Below are 25602 nucleotides of genomic sequence, written 5' to 3'. Positions count from 1 at the left end.
ATTGGCAAATGCATTTCATAATTTTATAGTCATCAAAATTCTGTAGATAAGCATACACCTTTGGTGTAGAAATAGAGAAACTCAAATATGAGGCAGACATTTATGTTTCAAGTGCTTAGAATGTCCACACTCATAATGACCTCATGGCCTAATGATTTTTTATAGCTAAATATAGCAAAGAAAATGTGTTTTAATCACATATTCTTAGAATTCTGAAAAGTTTATTAAAATCTGTTTAATACTGACACATTCTTTGGGGCCCATAGGTCTGGAACACATTGGACCCCCGTGGTTTGCTAAATTATATGACACCGTCCTCTTTAACTGTGTTTCTCAAACCTTGGTAGCAGCAAATATTTGTCACACACCAAATGGACAAGTGGATAAAGAAGATGTGGTATCTATAAACAATGAAATACTACTCAGTGATAAAAAAAGATGAAATATTGCCATTTGTTGACAAAAATAGATAGATCTTGAGGGTATTACACTAAGGGAAATAAGTCAGAAGGAAAAAAGACAAAAAAAAGTATGATTTCACTCATATGTGGAATATAGAACAAAACAAAAATAATTGAATAAACAAAACAAAAACAAACTCGTAGATAACAGACAACAGACTGGGAGTTACCAGAGGGGAAGTGAGGCGGAGGGAGGGCAAAATGAGTACAGGGGTCCACTGTATGGTCATGAATGGAAACTAGACTTTTGGTGGTAAGCACACTGTAGTGTACACGGATGTGGAGTTATAACGTTGCACTCCCGAAACGTGCATAATGTCATCAGTGAATGTTACCTCAATAAAAAAAAATGCAAATTCTGATTCAGTCGGTCTGGGTGGTGTCTGAGAGTTTGCAATTCTGGCAAGCTCCCCAGTGATGCTGATGACACTGGTCCAGGGACCACTCTGAGTAACAAGGCGCTAGAGAACCAGCTTATTCAATCGATGCAAGCTTTTTTCCCCTCCCTGTGTATGAGCATTTGTTGTTAACATTTGATGTGGTACTGATTTGGTTTCTGCTCTTTTCTCTAAATATGAGAATAACATTTCTTTTATATCTTTCTAGCAAATTAGCTTATTTATGTGCAACACAAAATATAGGCATGTAAAGGTACAGACTTCCATAGACTGAGGTTGCGATTTGAAGTTTTAAAGCAACAGAGAAAGCACATGGAAGAACTCCTTGGTTTACAGGGGCCCACAGTATATGTATGTGAGACCTATGTCTCCTACCCTCTTTCTGTAAGACAGACACAGACTTACTTCAATAGAAACAGCTGTCGGAGGCACAGGCGTGTACTGGGGAATGTAGGTCCCTTGCATAGGAGCGGCAGCAGTCATATACTAGAGGGAATCAAAGAAACATGCAGATGAACTTGGGATTGCAAACAACGATAAAAGTAGACATCACATGAAACTGTCACAGATATGAGGCCCATAGCCAGTGTATGATTCAAGTTAAACGCTACGTTGACCCAAAAGAAGGCAGTTTCTATCAACATGGAATGACCTTCACTTACTGATTTAGTACCAACAGCAGCCCACCTACCTCCACAGCATCAGTACAAGTTCATTGACCACCATTCCCTCGCTTTGTCTTTTTAAATATTTTATGTCAGATCTCAACCATTTCACTTTTGTATCTAACACATGGACTTCTAGAGGGCAGGGATGACGTCTGTTTCTTTTTTCTCTATTTTATAGCTGGCACATAGTAGGCTCTCGACAAATTATTTGTTGAATGAATGAATCATACCATTATTCATGAATTCTTCTCTAAATCAAAATAATGGAGGACTAATGCAAAAAATACTTATGCAGCAATATTCAGAATTGGCAAAGGTCATCATTTTATCATTTTCACATCATGTTTTGAAACATATATAAAAACTAGAGTGTTGCAAGGAATACTGAAGTCACCTTTGTTCCCTTCTCGCATTCCATTCTGAAGTTGCTGCCAGTATTTCCTTTTCAAACCCTTGAATTCTCCAAATTTTCTTCATCCGCATCAATAATGAAACATTGCAATCATTTTTTCACTAAGTTGTAGCATTTAGTAAAGTACGTATCTGGGAGTACATGTATTTTTCCAATGAAGAAAAGGAGCCTCAGAAAAATGACATACTCATCCACCTCAGCATAAAGTATGACCCATATTCCTATTTCTAATACACGTTACCCCTGCAAATTCAAAATTCTAGTCTTTCAGAATGGAATTTTCTATAGCATCAACTATATTTCTGAGTTTTTGAACTTGATGAATATCACAAAACTTTAGAACTAGGATCATCTAATGAAGATAAGATTTCTCAATTCATGAAGGTTAGAGAAAGGATTGTTATGGAAAATCACAAGCCTCTGATTTTTTTTTATGCTTCTAAATTTGTTAAAAAATTAAGGCCATGCATAAACACGCAAAACCTAAATGACTGTGTTTTATATATCAGTATCCAAGAAGCACGATGATTCTGAATCAAGGGAAATATTGAATGGAGACGAGCTCATCAGTTGTTCAATATTCATGAAGAAATAGAGCGGTAAAGAAACTTTGGAATAAACTCATCTCCATCCCAAACTAAGCTCTGTCTTACTGTGTCTGTTTGCTAAAAATAGAGACAACCATAATGAAGCAACCCAAAATCAAACAAATCAAACTGTTGTCTTTAATCCATGTGTTGCTACTAATAACAATTGAGTGCAATTTATATCTCTATTAAACAATGTTGTAACTTGAACCAAAAGTGATTGCTTGAAAGGCCTGGTGATATTACCAATGTAGCTTTATAGCTGAAAATTCTCAGAGATTTCTGTGCCCTGTCCTCTGTACCCTCACAGCACTCATCACTCTTCTAGTAAAATTGTCCAGACTACCATCTCTTTAAAGTCATAGGCTCACGCTTTACTTATTTCTGCATCGTCTGACATACCACACAATGCCTGGTTCTCAATAAGATATTATTCAATGGCTAAATAAAAGGATATGAGAAGAAAGCCTTCCGTTTTCAATGACAAATTTTGCATGACTCTTAGCTGTTGATAATTCTGAGTTCATTATAGATATTAATTTCACCACCCCCGTAATGTATAATGTTTATATAATGTTTAAATAATTACTTTACCCAACTCATTGTCCTTGTGTCTTTAAGTTAATAATAAGTATTCAGGTATCTGATTGCTATCAGTTTTTAAAATAAGTACAGGACTCTGGAGTTACATTTTATTATTATTTTGCATCTGGAACCCTATGGCAGGTGTCTGCCTTGCCAACAAAACTGCTCTACAGAGTATGTTGGGAATAACAGTTCCCATTTCATACAGGTGGTTTGCCTGTTTTACGTGGGTTTTAAATATCCCTTGTTTTAGTATTCCCTACACCTGAGAAGAAAGCTCTCTGTGTTCCAATACATTTGAGTAATACTGCATAACATATTCTCTTCTTTGATATTGACATTTAATATAAAACTGAGAAATAATGTTACAGATGCCTAGTTAAAGATAATTAAATCAGCACTTCAAAATTTTTTTTTGTAGGACTTAATGTTTTTACTTAGAACTAGTGTTCTAAAAATGTTTCTTTAATTGAATCTCGAAAATCCTTGTAGAGTTGTAGCAAGTGGGAATATATTTTTATCAACTATGAATTTATCAAAGCACAGAATTGATAGTGTTGTGGCTCATGTTCTACCTTTTGGTCACAATTTTCCAAGAATTATAATATACTAGAAAAAGGATAATTTATCACAGATTAAAGTATTTTCTATTTCAGAGTTAGTAATTCAAAACTTTGCCACTGATCCTAATAAGTGAGTATGTGTGTATGTGTTTCCTCTACATAAGATGCTGACATCACTGGTACCCATTTTCACGACACTACTTTGATCCATACCTGCTTCACCATCTGCATCTCTAAGAAGGTGTTTCTGTGAATAGAGTTAGGAACATGGCGTTGGGCCATACAGAGCAATCTTCACTAGGTCACAGGAGAATCCAAGTCATGTTTAGGATTCTCAGGCTAAACTGTAGTTCCAGGCAGTGTAGTTAATTAAAAGTATATTATGTAATTCTTAGCAAAGCCTCTTCAAATGACTCTGAATTACTCAGAACCTCATCTGTGTTTTGTTTAGTAAAACTGGATCAGTAAATCTTCATGATTCCTATGACATTCATTGAAGTTGTGAGCATGACCTGAATTGAACTGCTTAAGGTGTAAATTCATACTCATCTTCTCTTTAGAACAATATTGTATTAGGTAGGATGGTTGACCCATTTTACAGATTGAGAAACTGTGACTTACACATAATAGGAGTAAACTCCAGTTCTTCTGACTCATAATGCAGCACACTTTTCAGTCTAATTCATTACCTTTGAAATTAAGTAAACAAGGTCTTAGGAACTTCCTTTTGATCAATCCCATGTAATATAGGTATCTTTTTTTTTCTTCAATTAATGGGCTTTACTAACTGAAGTTCCAATTAGGAAACATAGAGTAATATGCCTTTCATTAACATTTTGTCATTTAACTTCCATAATTTTAAATTTTACTTTATACTCTGAATTCCTAATTTTCTTTTATGAAGGTTACCCTATATGATTAACTTATTTCATAACTTAACTTGCTTTTATGCTGCCCTTCCAAGGAGAACCAGTAGACATTTTATAGTATAAATGAGGCAGTTGAAATCAGTGTGTTGCACGTGTATCTTTCAACAACAACAACACAACCTTTCTGGATTTTTTTTTTTTTTTTGTCATGGAAAAACTAATAAATCAAGCTTGAAAAGGTTTCTGAAAATTAGGAATAGACATTTATTTTAAACAAGTCAATGATGCTATGGAGTTTTATACCCTGGAAGGCTATTATTTCTGGATAAACTTTTGTAATAAAATTCTTCTGTAGTAGATTTACATTTTCTAGGGTAAAGCCTCAAGAAGTGATAGCCTTGTAAAATGAGGAGAAAGTACTTACAGGAAATGGCTACAGCTATGTGTAAGATCAACTCTCAGCTTTAGATAATTGGTGACAAATAATGCCAAACTTGCTCTGCAAGCATACAGTTTGATTTCCTTAAGAGCACAGACAAACTACGTCAGACTTAATAATCCAGGCTGCACACAAAAAATTGTTTAGATCTGGGTGCCTCTGACTGAGGCTGCTATCATTTTATCCAGTTAGCAAATGACAGGATTAAGAGAAGGACCTGTGATATAAAAAAATATGCCCCTTTGACTTGATAAATTCTTGTTGATTACTTATTAAAAGCATAACAAGAATGGATGTCCATCCTTTAAGCTAATTTCTTTTACTGGTATTTCTCGAACACTAGAAAAAGTCTACCATAATTCTTTCATGAGAACAAATTACTTTGTATTTTTTGTTTTTGATACGACGACTAATGGGAACCACATTACAATGAGATGATATAGATAAGATGAGTACTTCCATGCAATATTGCCCTGTATTTTGCTGCTCAAAGTTTGACATTAATGAATACATTTTATTTTTGGTAAACAACTTGATGATTTTACATATTCTGAAAGCACCAAATTTTCACATGTAAGTATGTAGGAGACCTGAATAGCCATTTTCAAACCCACAGAATAAATTCCAGACTCCATCACTTGTTCCAAGAAGTCTAGACACTGCATCACCAAGACAGTTACATAAAGAGAGGGAGAAAAATGGTGAAAAGGGAGAGGAGTTCTGTTTTTGCCTATTTAAGTTAGGGCAAACTGTTTCTGTTACTGGTGAATTGTTGTTGATTATTTCCAAGGAAACATAGAAAGAAAACTCTAAAGTTTTAGTTTTGAATTTACTTTCTGTTTCCTACCAAAGCAAAACAAATCAAGAATGTTTTATATATTTTTTTGCAAGGAAACTTGTTATTTTTATTATTTGTAAAGCAAAGGACTGGCAAGAAAGTGCCAACGTTTCAATTTTTGGAATTTCTTAAAACAATTCATTAAACTTCCTCATTTGGAGTTATCATTATAGTATTTAGATTGTAAATTTGTGCTTCTAGTCCATACTATAAAATTCATAAATCTGCCTAACAAATTTCAGCAAGGAAAGTCAAACCCAGGTCCAATCAAACCCAGAAAGTCAATGAGAAGTGTTATCATAGGCAGAAAGAATAGTGCCGCATGGGGAGAGGGGGTAGGAAGAGAAGGAGGAAGGTTCTAGGGCGGGGGAGGGTGGGACAAAGGAGATAAGAGATGAGATCATTCTTAAAAAAAGGTGCAGCTACCAGATCACCAGATCGGCCAGAACTAGATTTCGAAGGCTGAGAACAGATTCAAGACAACATCTCCTCCCTCAAGGTGAACTTTAGTTAATTATAATGGACTCCAATCTTATTAGCATTTTGGTTAAAGAAAATCTTCACCCCCTATATTGCCATGACAGTTCCAATAAGGACAAGAGAAGCCTACCTGCCAATGGAAAGGAATGGTTAGTGAGGACCCACCTAGGAATGCCTGCAATACCACCCATAAGTCTTGAATATTTTGTGCCCTAATTTTGAAAATAACACATTTCTAGGCTTCTTTGTTGTTCAGGGCAATTGCTCTTCTCCTGGCCTGCCTACTCCCACTATTTTGGGAGTGTACTATCCTCTCCTCCTTTTAATAAATCCTCTGCTTGCTTGGCTTATTTAGTGCATCCTTGAATTCTTTCCTGTAGCATAAACCAAGAACCTGTTTTGCAGCAAGAGAGGGATACAGGAAAGTTTTGAAAACAGACCTCAGAAAAGAAGTTGAGCAGAGAAAGCAGCAATTGTGGTAGATGACGCTAACAGGATGTAGTGTGAACTACTTTCAATATCATCTAGGACCAAGATTCTTTTAATAAAGGATGCTTGAGGATAAAGGGAACAACCTGAGTTATGATTGGTCAGGGTTGGGTGAGTGGCTGAAGGAGAGGCCCAGTGTACCTCAGGTAGAGGTATTCTACAGTTTTGAGGGACATATTTCTTGGATTTGTGAACTAGTATAATCTCAGTTGGGGAGCAATACCTGAATTTGGAATGGCAATTATGTATTATTTCCCGTGATAGTAATAACGGCCTGGAGTGTAATTCTCAGATTTTAATGCCACTCAATAAATGAGAGACTATCCATAGAGAGGAAGAGAGCTGGAGAGATTCTCCTTGAAAGGCAAGGATAACCAATAGAATATGTACAGTAAGGCTGGACTCCTACCTGGACCCTACTTCTCCGTTCTTCCTATGTCCTTTTCATTTCTGCCAATGACATGTTGGAGAATGAAGTGGGATCTCTACCCATAATAGTAATGTTAAAAACCCTCAAAAGAAGTCCAGTTAGTGGGCTTGATAGAAATGGAGCCCAGAATTCCTCAGAGCCTATATTATCCCATCTTGTTCCCCAGAATAATACTGAACATAACCCACAGAGAGTTCTATGTTCAACTATGAAATAAAAAATACAGATCGTCATCATATCCTGGGATGTGAGCCATTTGTTGATGGCATACAGGAAAGAGAGTAATAAGAAAGACTCCTGGAGGTTGTTCTCAGCTTGGAAATTTACAAAATTTTATCCCCTGCACAACAGTGAGAAGTAGCCATCCTCTTGTGATCACAGGTTATGGAGGCCTTCAATTTTTCAGAGAAAGAAATTTTCATGAATGTATTAAGAAAAAAAAAGTCCATTAGTTTCAAGCATGTGCACAGATAATTGTGGTAGCAATGAAAATAAAAGATGATGCTATGGAAATATAGCTGATTAAGAAACTATGTTTTACAATTTGCACTTGAAACAACTCTATATAGACACCATGAATCAATGAATCCTCTCCTTTCCCCTTCTCATTTTCTTTCTTTCTTTCTTTCTTTCTTTCTTCCTTCCTTCCTTCCTTCCTTCCTTCCTTCCTTCCTTCCTTCCTTCCTTCCTTCCTTCCTTCCTTTCTCTCTCTCTCTCTCTCTCTCTCTCTCTCTCTCTCTCTCTCTCTCTCTTTTTCTTTCTTTTGCAATAGGTAACATAATATCTAGAGAAAGATGGGACAGAGGAGAGATACAATGGCTCACAAAGACAACTCAGGAAATAAACATAAGTAAATCAGATTTAAAAAAAAAAACACTGAGAACTAATTGTACATCAGATTTCAGAATGTACATCAAATATGTAGGAATGGAGGCAATTATGAAAGCATATTTTTAATGGAGTAGTGGGAATAAAAGACTTATTGGGTTCAACAAAGAATGGGAGGTGAGGATGTAGAAAACATAACAAGAATCTATTATGAACAACCTAATGCCTATAAATTTGACAACTTAGATGAAATAAACAAATTTGTTGAATAACACAATATATCAAGACTGACACAAAAAGAAACAGAAAATCTGAACAATTCTTTACTACAGAAATTGAGTTTCTGCTGAATTTTCCAAATATGTAAGAAATAAGTAATGCTGATCTTACATAAATTCTTCCAGAGAAAAATAAAGAAGGAACACTTCCCAACTTATTTTATGAAGCTAGCATACTCCTTATACCAAAATTGACAAGGACATTACAAGAAGAAAAAACTATAGCCTATTATCTCTTATAAATATTTATATAAATTTCCTAAATAAAATTTTAGCAAATCTACAAATCAGTAGGACAGAGAAGCCAAGTTTTAAAAATGAGTTTGAATAATCTATTAATACACCCAGTAACTTCAATGACTCTCCAGGGAAGTATGCTGAGGGAAAAAAAAACACAAAACTTTATATACAATATGATTCCATATATAACATTTTTATGAGAAAAAATTTAAAGTAGAAAACAGGGTTAGTGGTTGCTAAGGATTAGGGATGGGGGTAGGGGAGTAATAGGAAAGTAGGTATAGTTATAAAAAGGCAACAGAAGGGATCCTTGCGATACTGACACTATTCAGTACCTTGACCATCGTGGTACAGAAAAAAAAAATCCATAAAGGTAAAAAAGTGTACAGAACTTAATACACAAACAAATGTGTATAAGTAAAACTGGGCACATATGAATGTGATTTGTGGATTGTGTCAATGTCAATATCCCAAACTATTATACTACAGTTTTGCAAAATATTGAGGGAAATTGAAGCAATTCTATATGGGATCTCTCCATATTACTCCTTACAAGTACATGTGAATCGACAATTATTTCAAGAAACTTCAATAAAAAAACAAAACAACAACTCAGACACATCTAGAAAGAGAATATCGAAGATTCAAATGGCCAATGTGCATATGAATACATAACTTCACTCATTGTTCGTCAGGGAAATCAAGTTAAAAGTACGATGCTATAACACTGCACTCCTACCAGAATGGCAAAAGTGAAAAAGACTGACAATACCAAGTGGTGGACAGGATGCAGACAACAAGAATTCTCATACACTGCCAGCAGGAGTCTAAATTTGTACATTCATTCACTCTGTAAAACTTCGTGGCGGTACCAAAGACACAGAACATTTATGGAAACTGTCACTAAGCAATCACACTCTTCGGTGTATGTAATAATCTAAACGTATGTCTATAGTAGAATTAACAAATTATAATGTACTGTATAATATAAACAATAAAAGACTTGCTCTATAAATATGAATGACTCTTACAGATCTATTGTTGGATTTTTTAAAAAGCTGACACAAAAAGTATCATACTGTATGATTCTATTTACTTCAAGTTTAAAAACGCTCAAAACAAATCTATGGTATACACGTCAAGGCGGTGGGAATAATAAAAAGGCTGAGGACAGAAGCAAGAAAGGCTTCTGGAATAGTGGGACGTTTTATATCTTGATCTAGGTGGTGGACACATGACTATTTACACTTTGTAAAACTTATTGAATTGTCAACTTATGAATTGTGCACACTTCTGTACATTTGTTATAGTTCTATAAAAGCGTTTACAAAAAAGAGAAAAATACCAACAGAGAAAAGGAAAGGTTGAACTTAGACGAGAGTAGGGAAAACCTATTTAAACAGGATAGATTGAATGGAATCAGGTGTGAGAAGGTTGGGAAATTTGTAAGGTACCTGTGTTCCCTTCTCATTGTTTCTCTTTGTGAGTCCAGATGTGAGGTGAAAGGGAGAGGTGGCGGTTTTAGGAGAAGGTATGAAATAGTTGTCTTGAGAGAGCAAATGGACCAAGGTTATGTAGTAAGATTTGTAGACATTGCTCAGGGTCCATTTAAGTTGTGTCCTCACAAAATTAATGCGAAACTCATCAGCATTGGTGGCATGTTTTACTGTAGCCATATTCAACTGTTCAAAGGAATAGAGCAGACTGAGAATTGAATGCAAGGAGATCAAAGTTTTACCAGGAGAGCACGATGGAAGGAGAGTGAGCCAAGGGAGGTGAGAGCACATGAATGAAAGTGAATGCTCTATTATGAAATCTAAACCAGGCATAGATGTAAGCAAATGAAGGGGAAACTGATACTGACAAAGTGGTAGGTAATAAACAGATAGGAAGTCTTAATGGTGTCAAAGAATTATTGCGGCAAGGGTCATTAAAGAAGTTGGTAGAAGGAATAAGGTGGTAGAGAGTAGCATGTCTGAAATTGAGCTAACGTTTGAAATTGAGATTTGGAGTTGGTATAGTGGTTGTTAATTACAAATTACAAATTGTAGGATATGGTAGAGAACAGATCACCAGAAGTGAAGAACTTAGAAATAAGAGGCCAATGATGGGTATATATTCTAAATTCACTTATAACAACATTCAATAAAATTGTATTAAGCTCCTATTATGTGCCAAGTATTAGGTAAGCAAATACTATAGCGTTAAAGGATGGATTGGGCAATAGGACCTGATACAGCCCAGAAGAAACAGGTTTTTTTGTTAATCCATTGGGAATCCTGGAGAGTTCATTTCTCCTTCCTGCTCTTACATATATAAAGCTATTTAATTTTATGTATTATTCACTATTGCCAATCTTACATTTACCACAGTAACCTGGAACAGAGGAGGTAATTATATCCTAGTGAATTGATCTTTTATATTATTACTATTTTCTTCTGGTAGTCTTTCCATTTTGTGTTAAGGTTCCTGCTTGTTTATACCCTCCTTGTTGTTTCTTAACATTCTCTATTGTTTTGCCTCTTAGCAGGGTTTATTGATGGTAAATAATTCAAAAGTCTCTGTAAAGTGATGGCCTCGTCAAATGAGAGAGGCTGTTGAGATTAAATCAACATTTATTTAAATCAGTCTCTAAATTTGAAAGTGTCAAGTAGAAATCACTTCAACAAATTACCTGACTGACCTATTATCTGTATGGTTCTTTCAGAAACTTACAGAACACTCAGTCCGACAACTAATGTCCTCAGCTTCTTCAGGCTCATTTAATCTTTCTACTAGGAGACCAGACTTGCTTCTATATTTTGGAAATGAAAGAACTGAGGGACTTTGTAAAAACAAAGATAGACAAATGAACTAAGAAGTCTTCGATATACCTGGAAGCTTTGTTGTTTTCTATTTTAGTTTGTGACTAAAACATTAAATTGGACGAGGTAAAGACACTTCAGCCAAAGTGAAAGGGAACTTATCTAGGCTGCCACCCATAGTAAATTCCGCTACCACACAAAACATTTTCTTTCAACCACCTGAGGCCCACACTCTATGAGCACCAATCATCCCAGTGGACATGGATAGACATACAACCCCACAAGATGACATGTTGAGGGTAACTTTAAAATGTCCTTTGAAAGAGTTCAGTCTATGGAAGAGTCATTAAACATTTTTATTTAATGTGTTTGGTTTTTTCAGTCACGAGACTTTCAGAGATAAAACTTGACTTACTCAACTAGTTAGAATATTCATATTAGGGACTGATCTACGATCACTTGGGGACAAATGAAGGTAAGTAGTGAGGAAGAGGGAAAAGAAAGAGAGACGGAGCTACATTCTAAATAAGGAGGAAAGAATAGAAAGCAACAACAAATTGGAAACTACAAAATAGGACATAAAGGTATTTGAGAAGAATACTTCGACGAACGGTACATATTTAGGGGGAAAAAATTTCAGTGGTAATACTCTATATGAGCATATGTAACTTTTGCAATGCCAAAACATAGTGACGCAGTTTCTCCCAGGCTACAGATATTATTCTTGCCTCCAAGGATAAGTATGAAGAATTTAAAGTAAAGAGCTAGGGTAAAAAGATAGAAAGGAGGACTGGAAGGGAATAGACTTTCTGATGCCAGAGTCCAGATTCCACTCTTTGCCACAAGAATTGGAGAAAAGTTTGTTTGATGACAGCTGTCAAACAATGGAGAGACAAAGGATGTTATCTTGGGGTAAATTTCAACCCAATCCCAAGGAGTTCTTAGAATCACTGTGACTTACATCATCTCACTTATGTTTGGCTATACGCAAATTTGCCCGCGCATGGTGAAGAGCACTCCCTTTGTAATTCTTCTCTGCAAGTTGTTTGTTTACACTGTATTCTAACCTCTTTCTACCCGCATACAACACACATCCAAAAGCTGTCTCTCAAACTAAGTCCAAATGACAAATTCTTGTAGGAAGCCTTGCTTTGGACCTCAATGTGGAAGTGATGACTTTCTCTTCTGACATTCAACAGCTCTTTATCTGTACCTCTGTTACAATCAAACCGTGGGTGCTCCTATATCTGACTGATCATCGTTAACACTTCATCTGAATATTTTGAATGGATGAATGAATAATTAAGAACTCTGGATGAAAACCTCAAGCTGTATAGTTCACAGGAACTATACAGTTGTTCAGGGAAGAGCACAGAAATCCCAATCTTTTGTTTTTGTCTTGTTGCCTGTGATGGTTAATTTTTATGTGTCAACTTGACTGGGCTAAGGGATGCCCACATCTGGCAAAACATTATTTCTGAGTGTGTCTTTGAGGGTTTTCTCTGGAAAAAATTAGTATGTGAATTGGTAGACTGAGTAAAGCTGATCAATGTGAGTGGGCATCATCCAGTCCACCAAGGGCTTGAATTGAACAAGAAGTGGAGGAAGAGCAAATTCTTTCTATCTCTTCTTATGCTGCGACATCCATTTTCTCCTGCCTATGGAGAAAGCTCCTGGTTCTCAGGCGTGCAGACTCCAGGACTTACACCAATGGTCCCTCATTCTCAGGGCCCAGACTGAGAGCTATTAAGTGGTTATACTGTTTGTCAGGCCTTCAGACTAGAACTGAATTATCCCACCAGCTTTCCCAGTTCTTCAGTTTGCAGATGGCAGGCTATGGGATTTCTCAGCCTCCATAATTACATGAGCCAATTCATATAACAAATCTCTTCTTCTATGTATCTATCTACACATACCCTACTGGTTCTGTTTCTCTGGAGAACCCTGAATAATACATTGCCTGTGCCATAAATGAATTAGTGAACAAAATATGATTAGAATGTGTCCTCAGTGGTTTGGTATTTCTTTAGAAGCACATTAAAGCATACAATAAAGCTAATGACAATTATTACTGGAAGAGATGAAACTTTCCTAGACTCAATGAAATTCTTTGATTAAAAATGCCTGATATTTGTGGAGAATCTTGATTGGGGCCTTCAAATATTAGGAACTTTAAGTTAGTTAGAAAGGTCAAAAGCAGGTTCATTCAGGAATTCAAACTGCAAGAACTACTGCAGGTCTCGGTGACAACATCTTAGCTGCATTAAGCAGGAATTCAGTCTGAATGAAAAACCATTTTTACAAGGAGAACATCAGAAAGGGAGAGTAGGTTAGCTAAGAAAACAGGTTTCTTTCTTTAAAACATTTTTTTTTGCATAATTAGAGCTGGGATGAAGGAAACAAAATTAAAATTAAGAGAAAAGGATCTCAGAAAAAGAAAAAAAATATTGCCCTACATCCTCTATGTATCTGAGAAGAAACTGGATCCAATTACAAAACAATTTAAAATTAAAAAAAAAAAAATCTAACTGTATCAGGAATAAAGGAGGCAAGATACCAAATGTGGAAGGTCTCCCATCACAGGAAAAGTGAAATTTTCATTAGTCAAGGCTGTGGGGTGCTCTGTTGAAAAGTATTTTGAAGGTGAGGTTGAGGCTGAGATCAGCGGTATGAAATAATATGGTTTTGAAAAGGTGGAAAAGACAGCACTGGGCCAAGGTGGATAAGTAGGTCTAAGATAGAAAATTCACCTTTTCTTCTGTAATTAAAGAAATGAATATGGGGCTGAATGCCAGAATCAATTAATTCATAGGGTAGGGATCAGGAAAGAGATGGAATTCACATCTGATATCCTTCATCGTCTCTGAGAAAACGGGGACAAGTGCCCTGCCCAAGAGTATTGCTGGAGTATTGTGAGCAGAAAGGTGAACGTTGGAACTCTTTTCACTGGAATAGGTTGAGAGGTGAGTATCCAGAATGATTTCACTGGAGAATTAGAGAGAGAGATTACCCAAAGATAAATAAAATAATTTCAAGGGCCATTATTATTAACGGTGGCAGTGAAGGTGTTGGCAACAGAAAAGTTGAAGTGATGCACAACGTTTTCTAGGCTGGAGAAGAACAGAAATGAACTAGGGGGAGGTGATGACCTAAGTGGAAAAGGCAAGATGCAAGAATGAATCTGATAAAGCAGGTATGAGGGTTTTAAGATTCAGAGGGGGAGCCACCATGGTTAGGTACAAAATGTGGTCTCTGAGGCTGCAGTAGCATAAAGCAAAGGTCACTGGAATCAAAGAGGTTAAGAAATGTTGACACTAGGATATTAATGAGGCAGGAGTTGGAGGCAAGAGGAGACTAATGACAAGACGCCATATTGAATGTGTGGGTTGGCAAGGAGAACAACAGGGAGTAGCACAAAGAAGGGGAAGAAGACAGTATCCTGGAACATTGTGATCATTAAACAAGGAAGAAATTTGCACAGGTCTAGAACAGGCATCAGTGATATAGAAGCCCAACAACACTTCCTTGCAGTTCCGTTGGTTTCAAGAATAAACGATGTTTCCATTTGAGAGCGTGCGTAAAGAAGGACAAATTCTTAGGACAAACCAGATTTTAGGTAAAACATGAGGAAGAGTTTTGTGTAGAGCAGAAGAATGTAGAAAATCTTATCTTTGGGTTTTAAAAAGTGTTTTTAGAGGGACACAAAGGAAAAAATACCATGTGAGGTTGGTAGTAAATGGGCAATCCATTGGACAAGTAGTGTGGAGTGTCTGGGGGATAAAGACTGTCTGAACATAGAAGTCCCAGAAAGATTGCATTAGGAGAGTGATTTAGGAGATGAGGATAAGAGGCCTGTTAGCATTTGCTCATCTCTAAGTTCCAGCCAGGCCAGGTGAAGCCTCAGATGGTTTCACAAACCTGATATGTAAATGCCTGGAAATAATACTAAAACTATTACTTGTTGGATCTGTAAATATTCTTTCTTCTTATGTTTCCCCATCTGCTCATTACTATAGGCCATTTACTCGTGAGAGTTAAAAAAAATGAAAGAGAGAGAGAGAGAGAGAGAGAGAGAGAGAGAGAGAGAGAGAGAGGGAGGGAGGGAGGGAGGGAGGGAGGGAGGGAGGGAGGGAGGGAGGGAGGGAGGGAGGGAGGAAGGAAGGAAGGAAGGAAGGAAGGAAGGAAGGAAGGAAGAAAAGAAGGAAGGAAAGGAAGGAAAGAAGGAAAGGAAAGGAAAGAGAAAGGAAGGAAGGAAGGAAGGAAGGAAGGAAGGAAGGAAGGAAGGAAGGAAGGAAAGAAAGAAAGAAAGAAAGAAAGAAAGAAAGAAAGAAAGAAAGAAAGAAAGAAAGAAAGAAAGAAAGAAAGAAAGAAAGAAAGAAAGAAAGAAAGAAAAAATGACTATACATTTTAATTCAAGTTCAAGCTAAACCTAAGCAGATGTTTCTTCTATGGAACTGTAACAAATGAATACATCTTGAAAAATGCTCATTAAAAACCACCTTTGGTATTACTCTTCTTAATTCACTAATGCTTTCACAATTTCTAAATGGACAGGGAGAAGAGAAACCTAATAATAACTCTCCTTATTTATTGTTGGTATTGATCAGAAAAGCTTCTCTGAAAGATATCTAAACCTTGTATCCATAACATAATCTAGTGGCATAACTGAACTTGTTTTCTTCTGGTTTTGTTTCTTGTTCTTTGTTGTTGCTTCTGTTTTTGAGTATATTAATTATTATGCTTTGGGGCATACTATTAACAGGTTAACTCAGTATTTTTGGTGCTCAAATTTAACGTGTAAATACCTTATTTTATAAATGCATTCTGTTTGTTTTATTTTCTAGCATCTAGATGCTTGACAATAAACTGATTTGGGGTTGACTCATAGTCTATCATGATAGTTTGAAAAACATTTAAAACATAAGTTAGTCTAACCCTATGCTTCAAATTTAGCACATTAATGATGAAGATAATGAAGTTCATGGGAAATATTCATGTCTTCTGGAATAAAAAAAGATAAAAAGTGAAAAATCTCATATTGTGGGAGGGTTGTTGATATACATTGCAAAAGGATTTCTGGATTTGAGCACTGGTATAAGATTACACAATTATCAGTGCATCCCCCCAAAAAAAAATAATCATTACCTTTGTAACAATGGAGATTTCAAAGTAATTTTTAATTTAAGATTTTCAAGGCAGTGTGAAATAAAATTAAAGTGTGTAGCATAATAACATTATCCAATAAATCTAGGAAAATATATCTACATTGACTAGGTTAGCATTATGGTTAAAGATCTGGGTTTTTATTTATAAATCTCATTTTCTTACTATAAAGTGGAGTCAAACATTTATATTTTAAAGGTTTTTAAGAACTGTTAGTGAAATAATGCACACAAAGTTCTTAGCATTGGGCTGGGTACACATTAAGAACCCAATAGAGGGGAACTGTTATTCTTAATGGGTTTATTTTTTTTATTCATATTATTATGATAAGACAAAAAATTCATTATCTGAATAGTTTGACAGGATCAGAAATCAGCTTACGTAGGAAATGCTCACTTATTTTTTCTTGGAAATTAAATTGATAAGACACTTAGAATGGACAGTGCAAAAGGCATGGGTGACAGTTACCCTACATGAAATGATAGTTATAAAGGGGATAAGTGGGAGGAACTTGTGTTTCTGAGATAGAGGGAGAGAAAGGAAACCTGCAGGAGCTAGAGAAAAAAAGAGAGAGGAGCGAGGTGCCCATGAGCAGCATGAGTCTGAGCATAAGAAAGAGAGGAAAGGCTGGTGAAATCCCGCCGTAAGGAAGCAGCCAATGAGCATTTTAAGGACAGAGATGCATCTTCAAATTCAGCTGACATTGTTTAAATTGTCATTATGTTTCCACCACTGAACACACCCCAAGTCTTTATTAATGTTACTCTGAGGAAGATTTTTGTGGGAAAACTGGAAAAGGGGTAAATTTCACTTCTGAATCAACATATGGACAAGAGAGAGCAGAAAGGTGACTAAATGCTCTCACAAACTTAAATACATATTGCAGAAAGCCCTGGACTTCCAAAGGGTATAGAATTGGGGATTCCAGCCAATCTCATCTGGTTTCAAAATATTGGGGGAGTCAGTGACATCTGGATTACCTTCTTAAACAAAGAGAGTAAATTGGATACAATTGATTCAAAAGGGTTGAAAAGTTACTCCAAATTTTAATATTTCCTATCCACTGGGAAAATAAGAAATAAAGGGCTTGATCATTGAAAGAAGCATGTAAGAAGTAGTACCGAAAAGGAATAGAACTAAGAGATATAAAACATAAGTAACAGAGGGACCAGGAACACACTTCCTTGAGCAGTGGTATAGAGGAAGTAGGTAGACAAAGTCAAACAGAAAGAAAAATCAATATAGATTATTATTACACTACCCTGAATTTTTATCTCCTTATTTTCCTTTTCCTGGACCCCTTAATTCATCTGTCTCAGACTTCTTTATCCCAGACACTTTAGTTTCTTTTTAGGATCTGGGGATACCCTTTCATTAACTCACAGGCTACTATGGACACTGTCTACCTAGAGCATTAACTATAGATTTTTCTAGAGTTTTGGTCCTGTTTTTATTTTCCTTGTGATCAAAGGAATTGTGTTTCCTAAATATCATTCAAAAATATTTATGACAGCTAACCATGTTTAAGATGCTATGGATTTTATAGTGGCAAATATAAATCAATCTCTTCCTTAATGAATTTCATGTACTCTTATAGAAAATAAAATATATGAGTTTGAATTTTTAAAAAAGAATATCCTTAATTCTTATCTAAAGGATATTTATAAAACAAGAAGTTAAACTTAGAAAGATGGATCAATGACTAAACTGTGACAAGATCAAAAGCAAAAATCAATCAAAAGTTACAAGTGTAGATTCTAGAGGATATAAAGAAAAATGACAAGAGGGCAGGTGCAACGAATATTTTTTTCCTTACTCAGTGTCCATTTCCCCTTCTCAATGGTAACCCATATTTTCTTTGGGAATTCTCATGTTCCCCTTTCCCAACCATGTAGCAAAAATGTGATAGATTCCGCAGTGAGTTTGTCCTAATCTCTTGTCCAGAAATAGATGGTAATGATCCTAGCAGAGCCAATGAGACTAGAGAAGATGTTTACTGGAACTTCCGAAAGGAAAACATTCTCTCTTCTTTGTGGAGACTTCTAGAAATGACCTTATCTTTTTTTTTTTTTTTAATTAATTTTATTGGGGTGACAATTGTTAGTAAATTTACATAGATTTCAGGTGTACAATTCTGTATTATATCGTCTATAAATCCCATTGTGTGTTCACCACCCAGAGTCAGTTCTCCTTCCATCACCATATATTTGATCCCCTTTACCCTCATCACCTACCCCCCACCCCCTTACCCTCTGGTAACCACTAAATTATTGTCTGTGTCTATGAGTTTTTGTTTCTCATTTGTTTGTCTTGTTCTTTTTGGTTTATATACCACATATCAGTGAAATCATAGGGTTCTCTGCTTTTTCTGTCTGACTTATTTCACTTAGCATTATTCTCTCGAGATCCAACAAAACAAATAGTAACAAGTGTTGGAGAGGCTGTGGAGAAAACGGAACTCTCATACACTGTTGGTGGGAATGCAGACTGGTGCAGCCGCTATGGAAGGCAGTGTGGAGGTTCCTCAAGAAATTACGAATAGAATTACCATATGACCCAGCAATCGCTCTCCTGGGTATCTACCCCAAAAATATAAAAGCATTTCTCTATAGAGACACGTGTACGCCAATGTTCATTGCAGCTTTGTTTACGGTGGCCAAGACATGGAAACAACCAAAATGTCCTTCGATAGATGAATGGATAAAGAAGTTGTGGTACATATACACAATGGAATACTATTCGGCGTTAAGGAAAGATGATATAGGAGCATTTGTGACAACATGGATGGATCTCGAGAGAATAATGCTAAGTGAAATAAGTCAGACCTTATCTTTTCTCTTGCACGGTATAGTATATGTGAGGCCATTGCTGGAATAGCCACTTTGCTACCATGACGGGGAGAGCCTGAGTTTTCCATATGTGAGACTGTGGAATGTGTAGATGGCATGTAGCTAAGTAGAAAGAAAACAGGTCTTTAGTGACATCATTTTCAGGTCCATGAATCGATACCTCTATTTTGAAATTAAATCATTTTGAGCTGTGTTTAATTATTCCATGTGGTGGGGGAGGTCATATGAATTTGAAAGGGGAAACTAGGCAAAAGAGAACATTAGTTAAAAAAAATATATACAATATCATCAACTCAGAGAGAACTGGCTGAAAACATAGCCGGCCAGGGGTCACAGAGGCCTCTGTGATACCTTGCCTATTAGGCAGTTGATCCTCTCTTATCCTGCCAATAAAACTCAATTGCTAATGGAACCTTTTCTGACATCAATAGTTGGTTGTCCCTTTCTAATGTTTCTCCAAATCCAATTTGCCTAATTACTTTAAATATTTTTCATTACTGTTTACAGCATCTCAAGAACTTTTCTCAATTAGGAGACTTAATTAACAGAATTTTTTGAGATTTCTTAGGAAACTCTTATGGAGAATGACTGCCATCATTCTGCATCTGCCTTGCAACTAATGTGGAACCAATCTGCCACAGGGCCTGAGATTCCATCAGTAGGGTTAATGTTAACACATTCAGAAATTAGTATTGTACCATCTAATCGGCTCTCAAGAAGGAGTTGGAAGAATCCAGAGAAAAGGGCACAGGTAAGTTCAGATGAAGGAAAACAGGAAATACGATTAAGAGTGGGTTAGATAGACTCCAGAGGTATATAATTCTGTGATAAAGTTTTTAGAAGAGCCTAGGAGAAGTGACTATGTAATGGAATGTGAGTGTAATTTAAAGGGATATTAAATAACCCCCTATCACTAGACTATCACTTTATTTGTACTGACCCCACACATGCTACTGAATTCTACATCTAATGTATCCTGGCACTATTTCTGTTATTATATCACTCCCCTTTCTTACCTGACTGGCTTTCCCATAACTTTCCAGTGTCACTAAATGTTGGGTTTCTCCAGGTACAATTGATCTTTTTGTTCTGTTAATTTAGGAGACTAACCTTCCTAAACTAAACTTCCTATAGTGTTTGTGACCCAAGCATCCTATTTCTATCAGACACTTTGCATAATTTCTGAATTCTTATGGTAAACTCAAGAAGTTATTTTAAATATCAAATGCTACACGAGAGTGAAGCAAAATCTAGATATAATCCGGTCTTTAATAAACATTGCAAAAAAAGACTTTGCTGTGGAATCCTTTTATTCAGTATCTTCCAAATAATATTCCACAGAAGGAGTGTTCCACATTTTTCTAAACAGGTATTCCACATACAAAGTCACCTCTGAGTAACAAGTTTAAAAAAGGACAGAATAAACCAAGCTAAGAGGGTATGTTTGCTTTTTTTGAGGGTGAGAGTTCTTTTTTTCTCTTTTTCCTTCTTCCATCTTTAAATTTACTATTATTTTTACCCCTGCAGGACTTCTCAGTCTTTCATGTGGAAATATTTACTGTGAATCTATAAGAATCTATAAGGAGACAAATACGATTTGCTATATTTCCCGTAGAACTTTTTTTTCACCCAAGTACAACATTAACATCTTATGAGATTGAGGATCATTCTCTAGGACCAAGTTTTTAAACTTGGCTTTATATTGGAATCTCCTGGGAAGTTTCAACAAAATACTGATGTCTAGGTTCTACCTACAGGTAACCTGATTTAACTCGCCTGGGGTGTGGCTTGAGCACTGGGATATTTAACCCACCCCTGTGATTCTAATACTCTACAAAATTTAAGATCTTGTATCCTAGAGGTTATTTAGGAAATGATGCATAAATATGTTTCCCAAGGAAATCTCTATTTCATGTAAATGACCAAAAGATTAATCAAATTTTTTAAGTGATGATTCACGTTGAGTACTCTGACTTTCTATCATTCTTCCCTGGAGTTTTACCCTCCGTTAAGAACAGGGAAGGAAAAAGGAATAAAACTGCATCCCCAAAGGAATTTAAAACAATTGTAAAAGGCACAGGAGCTAAGTAAATATATGCACAATAAAATTTCTTCCCAATTCTACGATGCAGGAGTCTTTCTGCAGGCAATGGCAGAAAGAGGGGAGGGTGGAGAGGAGGACAGAAAAGTACAACTGTTCTCATTAGCAATAAGACACAGAGCATCTGCGAATATGAAGGTCAACCTGACTGTGAAATTGGAGACTCGGTTGAAAGCTTTGTTTCTAGCTTTATATATTTTAGAAATACAAACGATGAATAATTAGGATTAGATGCTGACAGTTACAAAAAAGAGCCTTAATATCCAAGTATAGTGTAATCCTCTTAGCTGTGTTTAACACCAGTGGAAAATAAAAAAGGGCCAATTTAGTTAGTGTCCTAAATACTCGGGGAGCTCAAAGAAATGTGCTAGGGAGAGAGATGCTTGTTGACGTGGTGTGATTTCTTCTTCATCTGTAACTATATATCTATATATACATCTCATATGAGTCTTGGCCCTTTTAAAAGTAGAACTTTAACTTTGTTACATTAGTAAGACCTCCCTGAAGTAACCATGTAAAAAGACCAGAAGCACATCACACCTACGAATTACTCCAGTTATGTTTGTAAACAGTTGTGCTTCCCATCTCTCCAGACCAAGACAGAGAATTGAACTCTCTTTCTGGGTTTTGGTCTATGTAATTCTAAAAGTATCTTTTGTAACTGATCATGTCATAGTGGATACACTATGCCAATGTGCTGACTCATTTGATTTCATTTTCCTTGGAGTTTCTAAATACATCACTATAGGCCATGAATTCCGATAGTTTTGAGTGCACTATATACATTCAAATAGGGATTTATTCATTTCTCCCCAAGAGACCCACTATATTTATATTTTAACCTAAGAAGAATTCTGTTGGTCTTTCAAAACACATCCCGCAGGAGGAAAGAAATCACACAAGACTACACCATAGAATAGAATTGTAGAAGGAAGAAAAGGGTTTAAATAATAGAAGATAATTAACATTCTACTTTCATTCCACCATCAGTTTAATTTCTTCCATTGTCTAAATTAGTTTATCCTTCCCCCCTCACACACGTGCCTGTGATTGGCTGATTGGCTTAGAGCACTGGTTCTCAAACATGAAGGTGCATCAGAATTGCCTGGGTGGCTTGTTAAAGAAGGTATTGCTGGGCCCACCTTCAGTTTTGGATTCAGTATGTCTGGTGTGGAGCCTGAGAATTGTATTTCCGACATATTCTCAGGAGCTGCTGATGCTGCTCCTCTAGTAACACATTTCGAGAAATAATAACTTAGAGAATTGAAAATGTTAAGTCCGAAACTTGGAATTCTAGAAAGTGAGGAGTCTTGAGTATGTGCTATGACCTTTCTAATATCTCATCTAACTGTCATGATGTATCTCTGTTGGGTATTATCATTATCTTCATTTACAGATGAAAAAACAGCTTCAGAGAGACCACACAGAGAGAACATGAAAGAGCTGGGATTTAAATGCTCATCTTTCTCCAAGCTTGGGTTCATTCCTCTACCTGGGGCTGCGTGCCCAGTATTGGGAGGGGGTCAGGTATATCTGTTGAGCTGTCAAGTATACATGTCTTCTCATTCTGTGTGGTCACTGACAGTGGACTGTGGTGAGGAGGAGGTGATAAAGAGAACCCACTGCAGAAATGAACACCGAAACTGCACTTTCCCATGCTTGAACCAGAATGTACTGATTGTGTTACTTGCTTTAATATTCATTTTCTTAACACATAAATTAGTGATTATAGAAAAAAGACTGTAAAGCCAATGTACTTTGCTTTGGCTGAGTAGTCATATCCTACTTTTGATGAAATTCCTAAGGAAAGGTATCTTAGAAACTGGGTTCTACACATACATATGCACTTTAACATGTGGAATTAGCTCTTCAAATGAACTTGAAGTCTAAATGGCTTGGGTGATAAGTACAAATGCTAGTGATGTGAGTTTTAAAGAAAACAGACACATTATAAATTGAAAGCTATGGGCAAAATGATTCAATTGAGTATAGGGAATTATAAAAAAGAAACAAAAACCTTCAAGTCTTGCCTGAGCTGGCCACTTTCAGGACCACCAATCAAACATAATTTCCTATAGGAATGGCAATCACAGGGGAGTTTTATCTGCATAAATGCTAAAACAACACCAATAGTAATAGAATCAGAATGGCTGTTCATTTTACATTTATATCCAGTTTTACAATAAGAAAAGTCAAGGGGAAAAAAAATCTCTTTGAGTGTAAGGAGTTCATGAAACTAAAATCCACAGACAGCAACAATCAAAGAGAAATGTTTTCAAAAGACTAATTGATATTTGATCCCTATGAATACTGTTAATCTGGAAAAAAAAATAATGTCATTTAGAAAACATTACCTAAATCAATTATGGACTGTCAGGATAAATTAGAACAAAACAAAATGAAAGAGAGAGGGATAGAGCACAAACTTTCCTGCAAGATGAAAGGGTGCTTTGCTTGATAACTGTTGAAAATCCTGTTTAAGGGAAACCAGCCCTATGTCCACTGGCTGGCTGCCTTTCTTCAGTAAGCTCTCAATATAATAGTGTATCACTAATGGATTAGGTATGGTGCTTTTCCATTTCATTAATGAAAAAGAGCGAAAGGCCATTACTTGTCCTGATTACAATTCACAATGATGGTGGGGCTCCTGGATGCATGTCTTTCAGAGAATATGCAAAAGGCATGACATTAGCCATTGAAAAACTGATTTAAAAAACTGAGGCAAAAAACGCTATGTTATTGGGACCAGTATGTTTGTGGTGACGTGCATGTCAGGATCTGGAGAATAAAAAGGGTATGAAAGTACCTTCAGAAGGTGACCCCAGAGAATCAATTATAATAATGTTAGTAAGATAAATGAATGTGATGGCTATCTAGAGAAAACAATTAACACAATGAAACCTTCCATATATGTGGCTTTGCTAAAGAACAGTTTTATTTCTAACAGACATGTTGTAGGTTTCAACCAATTTTTAACATTATTTCATGTAAGAATTTTTCCCCCCAATAATTCTACTTTCTCCAAATCCTTCCCCATTTTCTTCCACTTTCGTGTTCATGATATTTTTCTGTTCCATTCAGAAAGCTCTCTGCACTTGGTTGTTCATTCAAATTTCTAAACTTCTCGGGAATTCTGAGTCTGTTTTCCTCTTGCAATTTTAATCTTTTGAAGTTAAGGTCAGGATTATACCGAAGGTATATCTACGAAATCAGCATTTTTAAATGTAGATATCATTTATTCAATCACGAAGTATTTTTTAAATACCTACTCAGATGCTGCTGGGTCATAAGATAAATGTGAATAATTTCTGCTCTAAAGGAATTTATAGTCTTTACTCTAGAAAGAAAAAAGGAAATGAAACATAGAATGATGACGCCATGTGTTAAATGTGATGATGAAGATACTCCCAGGGACCTAAGGGAACAAGAAAAAATGGCAACTGTGAGACAAGACAGAGGGAAGAAGGAGACTTCCAAGAAGAAGAAAGAATCTGAGACAGTGTCTGCAAAACAAGCCAGCATTAGCAACTTGAAGAGTAGAGGAAAAAGCATTCCAGACAGACGGACTTCCTTCTCATAGTTATCAGATTCCCACTTATGTGAAGACCCTGGAGGCTAGGCCCATGTTGGGAACTTGGGAAAGCCGTTCATTTTGCTTGGAGCACAGAAGTAGTAAGAGTAGATTCTGGAGAAGCAGGCGATCATGAGGGGCCTTGTAGCATTGGCTGAGGACTGAGGTTGATGTTTGGAAGGCTGTGGAAGGACTTGATGGAGGTCACATGTTTGTTTTAGAAAGATAGTTCTGGTGGCTACAGAGTGAATGAAGTTGGGTGGTTTAAGGCTTGAATCAGCAAGACTAGTCCAGCTAAGGGATATTAATCCTACTAGGGGATGGCAGTTACTTACCTAGAGTAATTTTCTGGGGGAGAAGCAATGTCCTAAATTTAAGGTCTGCTAGAGAAAATTCAGGCAATTGGACTACCTTAGCATTACCTCTACATTTTGTCTTCCACATTTATTTGTAGTAAAAGTCAGTGTCAAATCATTAATTGAGGGTGAGTCCTTATTTGAAGACTGTTTTATTCTCATCAAAAATTTGAGCTTTAGGACCAGCAGGGAT

General features: G+C 36.3%; 1 protein-coding gene across 17 annotated transcripts in view; it reads right to left on the bottom strand.

Moving 5' to 3' along the window:
- The window catches only part of RBMS3 (RNA binding motif single stranded interacting protein 3), a gene marked incomplete at its 3' end in the record, with an annotated part of 1241782 nt that overhangs the window by 13731 nt on the left and 1202449 nt on the right, over nucleotides 1-25602 (bottom strand). For all 17 annotated transcript variants that reach the window (XM_081071716.1, XM_081071717.1, XM_081071703.1 and 14 more), the window contains one exon: nucleotides 1265-1345. In XM_081071716.1, the coding sequence (XP_080927842.1) occupies nucleotides 1265-1345 (81 nt within the window). The remainder of the gene's footprint in view (nucleotides 1-1264; nucleotides 1346-25602) is intronic.

Source organism: Rhinolophus hipposideros (genome assembly GCF_964194185.1).
Source record: "Rhinolophus hipposideros genome assembly, chromosome: 14".
Taxonomy (NCBI): Eukaryota; Metazoa; Chordata; class Mammalia; order Chiroptera; family Rhinolophidae; genus Rhinolophus; species Rhinolophus hipposideros.
This window is presented reverse-complemented; position numbering and strand designations above follow the sequence as displayed.